Source organism: Schistocerca nitens, chromosome 7 (genome assembly GCF_023898315.1).
Source record: "Schistocerca nitens isolate TAMUIC-IGC-003100 chromosome 7, iqSchNite1.1, whole genome shotgun sequence".
In the NCBI taxonomy this organism is placed as follows: domain Eukaryota; kingdom Metazoa; phylum Arthropoda; class Insecta; order Orthoptera; family Acrididae; genus Schistocerca; species Schistocerca nitens.
The window spans coordinates 100,193,924-100,206,934 of NC_064620.1; the positions used below are offsets into that span (position 1 = coordinate 100,193,924).

The 13,011-nt window shown below is 45.5% G+C and overlaps 1 protein-coding gene across 1 annotated transcript in view; it reads left to right on the forward strand.

The window, feature by feature from the left end:
• The window catches only part of LOC126195489 (splicing factor, arginine/serine-rich 19), a 410,081-nt gene that overhangs the window by 368,172 nt on the left and 28,898 nt on the right, over positions 1-13,011 (forward strand). The window contains exon 8 of the mRNA XM_049934118.1: positions 4,978-5,145. Coding sequence (XP_049790075.1) covers positions 4,978-5,145 — 168 coding nt within the window. The remainder of the gene's footprint in view (positions 1-4,977; positions 5,146-13,011) is intronic.

The window sequence follows — 13,011 nt, forward strand, 5'->3', positions numbered from 1 at the left end:
TATGTTGGAAATCCTGTGTCAAACATGAACGTTATTTATGTCTGTTACCTGATTTCCTATGTGGTGAAATCTGCACCGTTTTTATTTACAAATCAACCACTCCACCTCCGTTACGTATGTTTTGTGTATCATCTCGTCCATCATTGCCTGTGATTATTCCTGTCTCCGTTCCTTAGACATTGTGTAGCCGTGTATGTGAGTGATCGAAAGTCATGGAAAGGCTCATTATGTGACGTTACTGCCGAGCCCTCAAAACTGCAGTAACAAGACGACGTTAGGTAATTTCACCAGCTGCGGCATAGTCACATATACAAACGGTGATCCAATACTGTCAAATGATTTTTATTCCAGTCTCTGATCACAATATCAATTCTTTAGACGATGACCGGTTTCAGTCCGTAATGACCAATCTCCGATCTTTTCTACACCATGTCCTAAAGTGATAAGGCCATAATGGCATCGTCAAAACATATAAATATAATCAGCACAGCATCGTCATATGATTTTAAAATAAGGTGTAGACTAGGCCACATCGCCCACACAGTGGACGATGCCATTATGGCCTTATCACTTTAGGACATGGTGTAAAAAAGAGGAGGACGGTCATTACGGACTGAAACCGGTCATCGTCTAAAGAATTGATATTGTGATCGGAGACTGGAATAAAAAACATTTGTTAGGTAATTTGATAATATTTACACAGTGCGTAGAATAATGAATAACTTTTGAATATCTGTACTGACAGTCGTTGCCGTGGCAACCAATTTATTAATAATAGCGATAGAAGCTGAAGCAACAAATTAAGATTTGTGAACTGCACTTGGGTCTGAGTCTCTTGCTTCTAGGCAGATGTGGTAACCGCTACAGCACCATACTGTACCTACCACAGCTGCACAGATTGCCCTAGTTCAGTGCCCTCCATAACACAAACTTCAGTTCACATTTGCAGCCCATTTTCCCAAAAATAATTTGTTGCAAATACAACATCTAAAGAGTGTAGCACATTCCAGTCACATTTCACTTCGTCTTGAACGGACTTTGGTAGATCATAATGGTAAGGAACGGAAAAGAAAATAATTTTAAAAAAAGGCTTCCAGGAATAGTGTGTCCAATCGTGTAGGCTTCATATTGCAGATTATTTGCACCAGAAATGAAGACAAGAATTGGAATAGATTGGGGAAATATTGATGAGATAATGTAAACTGTGGCAGCTGAATGGGCTGCTTTTCCTTTGCAGGACAAAGGACCTCGAGAGACGAGATGTCAGAAAAGATAGCCTAAGGTGCGCCGAGCGAAGGTGACAATAACAGAGTTGTGAAACCGCTACCGTTTCCGCCCTTCACTGACGCAGACGTGTGGTAAGTGAAAGGCGGCCGGACACACGGGGGGAGGCTCTGCAGGACGTGAAAGTGCGGGTCTCACATTTGGACAGGATGCCCACTATTTGCGTATCCGCGCTGCTGCTGAATCGGTTTCCTTTGCATTTTCCGTACGGTCTCACGCTTGTGTCCTCACGGACTTCTAAACGCTAACGATGATGTGAAGAAAAGAAACAATTTGATCTTTAAACCGACGCTCTCGTCTTACAGAGTCTACAAGCCGCGAATTTATTTGCGAACCGCAAAAAATTCTGATTCCAGTACTGCGTACAGAATCGTTGAGCGAAGTGGAGCAGTGGTGAAGGCGTGAATCCATATTATGGAAGACAAGGTTAAACTCTAAATCCGATCAAACAGCTTTAGGTTTCCTGTTCTTTTTTTTTTTTTCACTCAAGGCGAAAGCCGGAATCGTTCCTGGACGAGTGAACGTCCAGTGGCATAGGGTGGCCTCCAATCATGAGGGCTGACACCCGAAAGTTGAACTACTGAGTTGACATTGTATAATTACATTTTCATTAGACACATATAGTGGTTAATTTTTTCATGTAATTGCAATTAGAGCTCAACGAAACTCAGAGGTTAGCAACAGTCGCTGGCAGGATCTTCCTTGGAAAAAAATTCCAAGAGAAAAAACAGGGTATAAAATCTTAAACCAACCGATATAACATGCGTTAACTGTGATAACTTCACCTGATCACCCGTATTCGCTAGGGCGGTAAGAATATCGATGTGACAGCATCTAGTATTCTGTTACATCTAGAGATGTGAAACTATCGGCGGCTTTCCTATACTACCATAAGGAAGCGTAGACTACGATACTTTTCCTAGTAGCTCTGGCCAGTTAAAGTCGTACCTATATTACCTGTTTACCTGTACACTGGGTGCATTGCATACCAATCGGGCGATAGCGCATAACCATCGATTTTTTTTTTTTTTTTTACGTATGCAATTAGTGTGTTATCAGATTCCCTAAAAACCGGACGTGGTGATCAGTGTAAAAAGTGAGTGAGGATATATAAAAAGGGGAGTAAACTAAGAATCATTTTTTCTAGATCGTTATCCTTCTGTCTGTTACTTAAGAATAAACAATATTTACAGCAAAATTGAAATTATCAATGTTTAATTCAGGTTTTTATTCGAAAATTGTTGTTTTGTAACATGATACAGAGGGATGTTGTAGTAAGGAAAAAAAACAATACAGATTTATTATATATCGCTGGAAAACACAATTTCCTTAACAAAAAGGTAGCAAAAAAAAAATCAAACATCGTTACAATACTTCGTCGAACTACATAAAAGATGTTTCTATTATTCGTAAACAGCTTTCGCATTTATCAATAATACAAGGAAACTCTTGCCTTTCATCATGATGAACATTGTACTGAGTACAAAATAACAGCAACAGCTATATTTTTTGTATATATGCGCATGTAAACTGTACTTGAATCTGAAGTAATTGCTTTGGTTACACAGAAGTGGACAAGTTACGCGATAAGTTAATTTTCATTATTTATAAAATGTGATTTATATTGTATATTTATATCGTATAAGGATATAAAATACACAACGGACTGACACTGAATTACGTGCGATTCTAATTATGGACAAAACAAACAACGGAAAAATAGGGAAGTCGTCGACTGCCATTTTGTCTCTTAAACATTCAAAATGGTTCAAATGGCTCTGAGCACTATGGTACTTAACATCTATTGTCATCAGTCCCCTAGAACTTAGAACTACTTAAACCTAACTAACCTAAGGACATCACACACATCCATGCCCGAGGCATGATTCGAACCTGCGACCGTAGCAGTCGCGCGGTTCCGGACTGAAGCGCCTAGAACCGCATGGCCACATCGGCCGGCTCTTAAACATTCATTTACGTTTCTTTCCCTACCAATTCTACCACCAATCCTACCGTTTACTACATTTATGTAGTGTACCAAAACTACCACCGAGCGAGGTGGCGCAGCGGTTAGCACACTGGACTCGCATTCGGGAGGACGACGATTCAAACTCGCGTCCGGTCGTCCTGATTTAGGTTTTCTTTGATGTCCCTAAATCGCTTCAGGCAAATGCAGGCATGATTCCTTTGAAAGGACACGGCCGACTTCGTTCCCTATCCTTTCCTTCGGGACGGATGACCTCTCTGTTTGGTCCCCTCCCCCAAACCAGCCAACCAAAACTGCCGTTCCGTAGTGTTGGTAGGACACAACTTCATTTACACGACAAGGGACAGTTGCATTGCGCATTCCCTCGCTTGATACGCCCTTATGAGACACGCTGGACGAAGTTCGTTGGCTCATACATATACATCTACATGCGCATAGATACTCCACAAGCCACCGTATGGTGCGTGGCAGAGGGTACCCTGTACCACTACTAGTCATTTCCTTTTCTGTTCCACTCGTAAATAGAGCGAGCAAAAACCGACGTCTTTACGTCTCCGTATGAGCTCTAATTTCTCGTATCTTATTTTCGTGGTCCTTACGAGCGATGTCGACATCTACATCTACATTTATACTCCGCAAGCCACCCAACAGTATGTGGCGGAGGGCACTTTACGTGCCCTGTCATTACCTCTCTTTCCTGTTGCAGTCGCGTATGGTTCGCGGGAAAATCGACTGCTGGAAAGTCTCCGTGCGCGCTCGAATCTCTCTCATTTTACATTCTAGATCTCCTCGGGAGGCATAAGTAGGGGGAAGCAATATATTCGATACCTCATTGCCTCATCCAGAAACGCACCCTCTCGAAACCTGGACAGCAAGCTACACCGCGATGCAGAACGCCTCTCTTGCAGAGTCTGCCACTTGAGTTTGCTAAACATCTTCGTAACGCTATCACGCTTACCAAATAACCCTGTGACGAAACGCGCCGCTCTTCTTCGGATGTATGTTGGCGGCAGTAGAATCGTTCGGCAGTTATTTTCAAAAGCCGATTCTTTCAATTTTCTCGGTAGTGTTTCTCGAAAAGAACGTCGCCTTCCCTCGAGGGAGTCCCATTTGAGTTCCCAAAGCATCTCCTTAATACTTGAGTGTTGTTCGAACCCACCGGTAGCAAATCTAGCAGAGCTCGCCTCTGAATTGCTTCGATGTCTTCCTTCAATCCGACCTGGTACGGATCCCAGACACTCGAGCAGTACTCAGGAACAGGTCGCACCGGCGTCCTGTATGCGGTCTCCTTTAGAGGTGAACCACTCTTTCCTAAAATTCTCCCAGTAAACCGAAGTCGACCAGTCGGCCTCCCTACCGCAGTTGTCACATGCTCGTTCCGACTCATATCGCTTTGCAACGTTACGCCCAGATACTTAAACAGCTTGTCTGTGTCAAGCAGGACACTAGTAATACTGTATACGAACATGACAGGTTTGTTCTTCCGACTCATCCGCATTACCTTACATTTTTGCACATTTAGGACTAGGTGCCATTCATCACACCAACTGGAAATTTTGCCTAAGTCGTCTTGTGGGACTCTGTTGAAAAATGGGCTTAATTCCTACAGAAATCAGTCTTACAGTGCTACATTGGGTAGGTTTCGGCTGGCCTCGTCAGTTGATGTCCTCGTTAACGCCCAACATCGCGGCCCTGTTTTGTTTCAGACGCTGAAGTCGGAGCAGGTGGCGGGCAGCAGGCAGCGGCTGGCCACGCCCAGTCCGGCGGCGACCCCCAGCCCCGCCGTACTGCGCCACACCAGGGACAGGGACAGGGAGCCCGGCTGGTTCAAGTCGCTCGACAGGCTCACCAAGAAGAGCCGCGCGCGCGACAAGGTGAGTGGCTGACGGGAGGACACTGTCTCCTCACGCTGCGTTGGCGTTTCCGACCGGAAAGCGATTCAATTAATTAAGGAAGACAGGGTTGGGTTACGATTGTGGACGGGGCCCGAGTCAATTACTATTGGTTTGCTGCAATTTCACTCATTTATTTTACTAAATAATTTTTGAAAAAAACCCGATGAGGTCGCAATCAGAATTTTAAGGCACGTAAGCGTTTCTGAAGAAGAGAAATTTGTTAACAACGAGTATAGATTTAAGTGTCAGGAAGTCGTTTCCGAAAGTATTTGTATGGAGTGTAGCCATGTATGGAAGTGAAACGTGGACGATAAATAGTTAAGACAAGAAGGGAATAGAAGCTTTCGAAATGTGGTGCTATAGAAGAATGCTGAAGATTAGATAGGTAGATCACGTAACTAATAAGGAGGCATTGAACAGAATTGGAGAGAAGAGAAATTTGTGGCACAACTTGAATAGAAGAAGGGATCGGTTGGTAGGGCATATTCTGAGGCATCAAGGGATCATCAATTTAGCGTCATGGGTAAAAATCGGAGAGGGAGTCCAACAGATGAATACACTAAACAGATTCAGAAGGATGTAGGTTGCAGTAGGTACTGGGAGATGAAGAAGCTTGCACAGGATAGAGTAGCATGGAGAGCTGCATCAAACCAGTCTCTGGACTGAAGACCACAACAACAACAACAACAACAATCACGGCTGAAGGCCTTTAACGCGAAATATGGCAATTATTTAAAATTTAACAAATACATAAAATACAGACAGCCAATAATTTTGAAGACAAGCCAATGTGATCGCAATCGGAATTTAAAGGCAAGTAACTGTGATCGCGGCTGAAAGCGTTTAACGCGCAAAATGGCAATTATTAAAAAAATTTAGCAAACAAACGGCGAATGGCATAGCAAAAGTTATTTAAAAAAACAACAGAGCACCAAACAGGTGAGACAAATGATGGTAACCTAATAATAAAATAAAACACAAGCGCCAGTGACAGACGGTTCAAATGGCTCCTAGCACTTTGGGACTTAACTTCTGAGGTCATCAGTCCCCTAGAACTTAGAACTACTTAAACCTAACTAACCTAAGGACAACCTAAGGACATCACACACATCCATGCCCGAGGCAGGATTCGAACCTGCGAACGTAGCGGTCGCGCGGTTCCAGACTGTAGCGCCTAGAACCGCTCGGCCACCCCGGCCGGCCGACAGACGGTGCTCCAGGAATCGACATCTGAGTAGGTCACACCAAAAATACTTTCGCGAGCGTGAGAAAGGCAGCCAAGAGTTGCATTCAGTTCACAAGATTGTAACTCGGACTAGTGGCAGTCTAACGAGCGACTAATGATACTCTTGGTGAGGCTACCTGACATCCAACAAAACCAATGCAAGATATAAATTTACGCCAAAGCCGGAACCGTCGGTCTGGGCTCCGCCCGCAGACAACTGTGTTTAGAGCGCCCGGAACAAGAAAGAATGACTACCACTAGGGTAGAAGAACGCCACCCAACCAACAGTGAAGAAGCTGTCACACTTACACGCCTCACCGGACAGCGGCGGCAATGCGAGGAAATGCTCACAACCGTTACACACACTAACCCCCCAGGGCAGGTAACTGGGGCGTTAGCGGCCACAAGACTGAAAAATATAGCTGGTTGAACTTAACAATGTAATGGTTCAAATAGCTTTGAGCACTATGGGACTTAACATCTGAGGTCATCAGTCCCCTAGAACTTAGAACTACTTAAAACTAACCAACCTAAGGACAACCTAAGGACATCACACACATCCATGCCCGAGGCAGCATTCGAGCCTGCGATCGTAGCGGTCGCGCGGTTCTAGACCGAAGCGCCTAGAACCGCTCGGCCACATCGGCCGGCTAACAATGTAAGAAGCTGAAGATAGTAAGTAATAAATGGAAGCTCAGGAAGGATAATCAGTTCCGCCTTCCCCAGGTAATCCACACGCTGATTTTCGCCTCGGCGACACTACGACCAGCAACACGAGCCCAAGTCACTGGAGAATCGCGAGATTTCACAATGGTGGAGGTTTCTCTACGCGAATTGCAATTCACTCAAACATGCAGGATCCGGTTTCGACGGGGTAGTGCACCCTCGTGACGACTGCCCTTCGATCCGGCAGTCCATACACGCCAACAGCGGTCCCGGCGTGTTGTCGCTCTGCGCGGACCTCGCTGCTCCTGCGACCCCAAAGGAACTCCACACTCACCCACACGGAAGAAGCACTAGGTCGCCCCAAAGATAGGGCAGTAGAACTACGTATCGATAAACACCGCTGCTGTCACTAGCGGATAGGCAACGCTTACGAAACCGAGTGGAGCCAGTGAACACGAGAAGAAGACAAACAACACAACCATGCCAACTAAACGATACGGTCTGGCAGAAACCTACGCACCGCACCAACTTGAGCCGCACAATGGCTCAGCGATGTCACGTGACTAGCTGCTATATGCATCTGGCTGCAACGACTGACGAGCAGCTGATACAGAACTCCACTCTCGACTGGGATACAATTGTATACTCGGAGGTCTAAAATGCATGTACTTTCCCTCGTTTTGATCCCTGAGTTATCTACTGGGTGGTTATAACTAAACTTTCCCTATTTAACACATTATAATACGGAAACTAATTACCGCACAACTACCAAACTTGGTAGCATTAATGTCCAGAGTACGGGGTGCATGATTTCCATGCGTCTCAGCGCCACCGTCCAGTTCCAACTATGGCCACCAGGTGCCGTTTCAGTCATCGTGAGCCGGCCGCGGTGGTCTCGCCGTTCTAGGCGCGCAGTCCGGAACCGTGCGACTGCTACGGTCGCAGGTTCGAATCCTGCCTCGGACATGGAAGTGTGTGATGTCCTTAGGTTAGTTAGGTTTAAGTAGTTCTAAGTTCTAGGGGACTAATGACCACAGTAGTTGAGTCCCATAGAGCTCAGAGCCATTTGAACCATTTTTCAGTCATCGTGATGCACCAGTCACAATGCACTTGTTGACGTGTCGGCATGAGCTTGGACAAAAGGAGCAGGACATTACTGGTGAAGCTCTGTTGTCAAAACAACAGTAATGCTGCAGCTGCACTTCGAGAATATTGCCAGCTGAAAGGATTGCAGAAGGGTTCTGTTTCTCCACCTGCTGAGCGGAACATGATGAAGTTCTAATCAACTTGAGAACTGGGCGTCATTCCGGGAAGAGGTCGACGACCGGTTGCACCACAGGTGGTTGATGAAATCGCCGTTGCTATGGGAGACAACGCTGCATGCAATTGCCGATCGTCAGGCAGTGTAAGTGCTGTGTCACGACAGTTGAACATCCTTTGGTCCACTGTTCGGAAGGTGCTTTGAACCATTCTTAAATGGTACCAGTACAAGATCCGTGTAGTACAGCAGCCTGCACCACAGGACGCACAACGACGTGCTGACTTCGAGGGCTGGTCTTCGATCATCCTATGGACAGGCGACGCTCATATTTCGTTGGCAGGTGAACTGAACACACAGAATTGCTGAGTGTGGGGATCTTCACCTCCAGTCACTGTGCATGAAGTTCCTTTGTATGGTGAACGTGTCACCGAATAGTGTGGCTTCACGGTTACGTTCATCATTGGTCCATTCTTCTTTGGACAGGTTGCCGCTCAAGGACCAAAGACGTGCAGTGTGACTGGCCAGCGTTACTGCGCTATGCTTCGCCAGCATGTCATACCCGTCCTACAGGAGAGACGCGCATTGAACTCAACAGTTTTCATGCAAGATGGGCCCCACCGCACGTCGCTCGTGAAGTTCACCTGCATCTCTGAAACACTTTTGGAAACGATTGGATTATCAGTCGATCGTTTCCAAATGCCTGGCCGGCATGATCATCTGACCCCACTCCCTGTGATTTCTGGTTGTGACGCTACCTGTAGGACAGGGTTTACCAGTGGAACATTCACACATGCGCTTGTCTGAAGCGCAGCATATCAAGGGAGGTAGCCAGCTTACCTACGGACATAATTCTTACTGCTGTGTAGAATGCAGCCTTGCGCTTTCAGAGTCTTCTGGACATTGGTGGGCGCCATATTGAGCCACTTTTGTAGCAGTAGTAGTACCGGTATGTAATGGTATTATGTACCGTTGCAGCACATTAAAAGGGTTTCAATTGTAGTGATTCTGCATTACTTCTCTTCCCCATGTCCTTGACATTAATGCTACCAAGTTTGGTCCTCGTACTGTAATTAGTTTCCGTGCTAACGTGTTAAATTGGGAAAGTTTAATTATAACTACACGGTACATGCACTAAACGAATTAGCGACTAAACTAAAATTTCAGTCGTGCTGAAGAACGTTTGCCTGACAGGAAGAAACCGTGTGATTGCTATTTTTATAAGACATGTGGCGTATGACCCCGTCGTAGAAATATCCTCGAGATTAAACGATAGTCAACATTTGTTGTAATGTACATGGTCAAGTTAATTATCATTGTCCATTAAGTACTGAGAAATGTATTACTGTACTTAAGCTTTTAATGCAAAATTAATACAATAAAAGCATACCATACGCTGTTGGCTTATTGAGGGTTACTTTAAATACATTTATACAGAAATTTTAAATGTAATTATTACCACATGCCCATAAATTACTTTACTGTTGCAAAACTGTCTGTCTAAACCAACTAAAAAAAATTTAAATTTCATAAATAGTTTTCTGTTTGCGTTTGAGGTATAGCACTAAACTCTCATATTTTTCTAGGCTTCTGTATCACTATTAAAGGTGGTTTACTAAACACCTTCATCCCAGAGAAGTTAAAACTATTAAGATTTATTAAGTCTGAAAGCTTAAATATAAAACAACAGGAGTATAAAAGAAAAATAACAAAGAAAGAAAGCTAAATTAGAATAAGAAAGCAATAGGAGATTGGGGAATCGTAGCACACTGGTTAGCTGCTGGTTTTAGAATCCAAGACAACGCGCAGCTATGTGTTCCGTGAAGCTGGGAGGGTTTGGTCACATGACGACAGTTTCCGACCCGAAAAGTCAGCGCAGACAGGTGTTTCACTGGCGCGAGACACACCTCTGATGCGAGCCACCTTAAATCGGAGACCAGAAGCGAAATTACGCCGAATAAACATGGACGAACATTTGATATAAATCGTGTTTCAGCAATTTCTGTAAGGCATACAAACAAATACTCCAGTTCTAGACGCCCTGTTGCGTGACGGTCAGAATAAAAATACATGGTCTGGAAAATTCGGATTGAGATCGATGTTCGTGTAGTTTAATACACACTTCACTGTACATAAGACACATCCAATACAGAAACATTCCAAAATCAGTTGGAGATACGTGTAGTCCACAATTTCCGAAGAACATACACTATTGGCAATTAAAATTGCTACACAAAGAGGAAACTCAGATGATAAACGGGTATTCATTGGACAAATATATTATACTAGAACTGACATGTGATTACATTTTCACTCAATTTGGGTGCATAGATCCTGAGAAATGAGTAACCAGAACAACCACCTCTAGCCGTAATAACGGCCTAGATACGCCTGGGCATTGAGTCAAACAGGGCTTGGATGGCGTGTACAGGTACAGCTGTCCATGCAGCTTCAACACGATACCAAAGTTCATCAAGAGTAGGGACTGGCGTATTGTGACGAGCCAGTTGCTCGGCCACCATTGACCAGACATTTTCAATTGGTGAGAGATCTGGAGAATGTGCTGGCCAGGGAAGCAGTCGAACATTTTCCGTATCCAGAAAGGCCCGTACAGGACCTGCAACATGCGGTCGTGCATTGTCCTGCTGAAATGTAGGGTTTCGCAGGGATCGAATGAAGGGTAGAGCCACGGGTCGAAACACATCTGAAATGTAACGTCCAGTAATCAAAGTGCCATCAGTGCGAACAAGAGGTGACCGAGACGTGTGACCAATGGCACCCCATTCCATCGCGCTGGATGAGATGCCAGTATGGCGATGACGAATACATGCTTCCAATGTGCGTTCACCACGATGTCGCCAAACACGGATGCGACCATCATGATGCTGTAAACAGTACCTGTATTCATCCGAAAAAATGACGTTTTGCCATTCGTGCACCCAGGTTCGTCGTTGAGTACACCACCGCAGGCGCTCCTGTCTGTGATGCAGCGTCAAGGGTAACCGCAGCCATGGTCTCCGAGTTGATAGTCCATGCTGCTGCAAACGTCGTCGAACTGTTCTGTCGTGCAGATGGTTGTTGTCTTGCAAACGTCCCCATTTGTTGACTCAGGGATCGAGACGTGGCTGCACTATCCGTTAAAGCCATGCGGATAAGATGCCTGTCATCTTTACTGCTAGTGACACGAGGCCGTTGGGATCCAGCACGACGTTTCGTATTACCCTCCTGAACCCACCGATTCCATATTCTGCTAACAGTCACTGGATCTCGGTCAACGCGAGCAGCAATGTCGCGATTCGATAAACCGCAATTGCGATAGGCTACAATCCGACCATTATCAAAGACGGAAACGTGATGGTACGCATTTCTCCTCCTTACACGAGGCATCACAACAACGTTTCACCAGGCAACGCCGGTCAACTGCTGTTTGTGTATGAGAAATCGGTTGGAAATTTTTCTTCATGTCAGCACGTTGTAGGTGTCGCCACCGGTGCCTACCTTGTGTGAATGCTCTGAAAAGCTAATCATTTGCGTATCGCAGCATCTTCTTGCTGTCGGTTAAATTTCGCGTCTGTAGCACGTCATTTTCATGGTGTAGCAATTTTAATGGACAGTAGTGTAGTTGAGAGGGAAACGTCCTAGAAAAGTTTGCTATTATATAAATTGTGCGAGAGGCTTTCTATAAGTAATGAGACTCTTTTTTTTCTGAAAGCAGGTTGATTTTATTCAGGATTCCAATACACCACATTATTCCCCACTCTTTTGGCTACAAAACTGTATTTTTCAACACAATTGCCGTTGAATGCGGCGGACTTACGCCACCTTACTGGGAGGGCCTGCATGCCCACATGGCACCACTCTAATGCTCGACGCTGGAGCCAGCGTGTTGCTGCATCAGTAACCTCCCCGATCATCCATCTATTGCTTCCCGCGGAGTGCATCCTTCATTGGGCCAAACAGATGAAAATTGGAAGGTGCGTGATCCCGGCAATAGGGTGGATAACGAACAACAGTCCAATGAAGTTTTATGAGCTCCTCTCGGGTGCGCAGACGTGAGAGAGGCCTTGCGTTATTATGAAGGAGGATAAGTTCGTTTGCTTCTTTGTGGCGACGAACACACTGAAGTCGTTCCTTCAGTTTCCTGAGGGTAGCACAATACACTTCAGAGTTTATCGTTGTAGCGTGAAGGAGAACGTCAAACATAACCCCTTCAGAGTCCCAGAACGCCGTCGACATGACTGTACCAACTGAGGTTGGGGCTTTGAACTTTTCCTTCGGAGGGGAAGTGGTGTGGCGCCACTCCATGGACTACCTTTTTGTTTCGGGATCGAAGTGATGAACCCACTTTTCATCGCCTGCACGATGTGCGACAAAACATTCTCACAATCAGCCTCACAGAGCGTCAGCAATTACGCCCAGATGGTCCTTCGTTGCTGTTCATGATCTTCCGTCAGGCGGCGTGGAATCCAGCGGGCACGCTCCTTCGAGTACCCCAACTTGTGAACGAGTATGTCAGCACCACCAACAGACGTGCCCAGTTGTGCGGCGAGGTGTTTGTGAGCCTTCGGTCACCCCGAATGAGCGTATCCACGCGTTCCAACATTGCAGGAGTGCCTATTGGCTTCTGTCTCGGGTTCTTCGGCCGACGTTCATCTAATGATTTTTCTGACGTTTCGCCAGCACGAGTGGCTGGCAT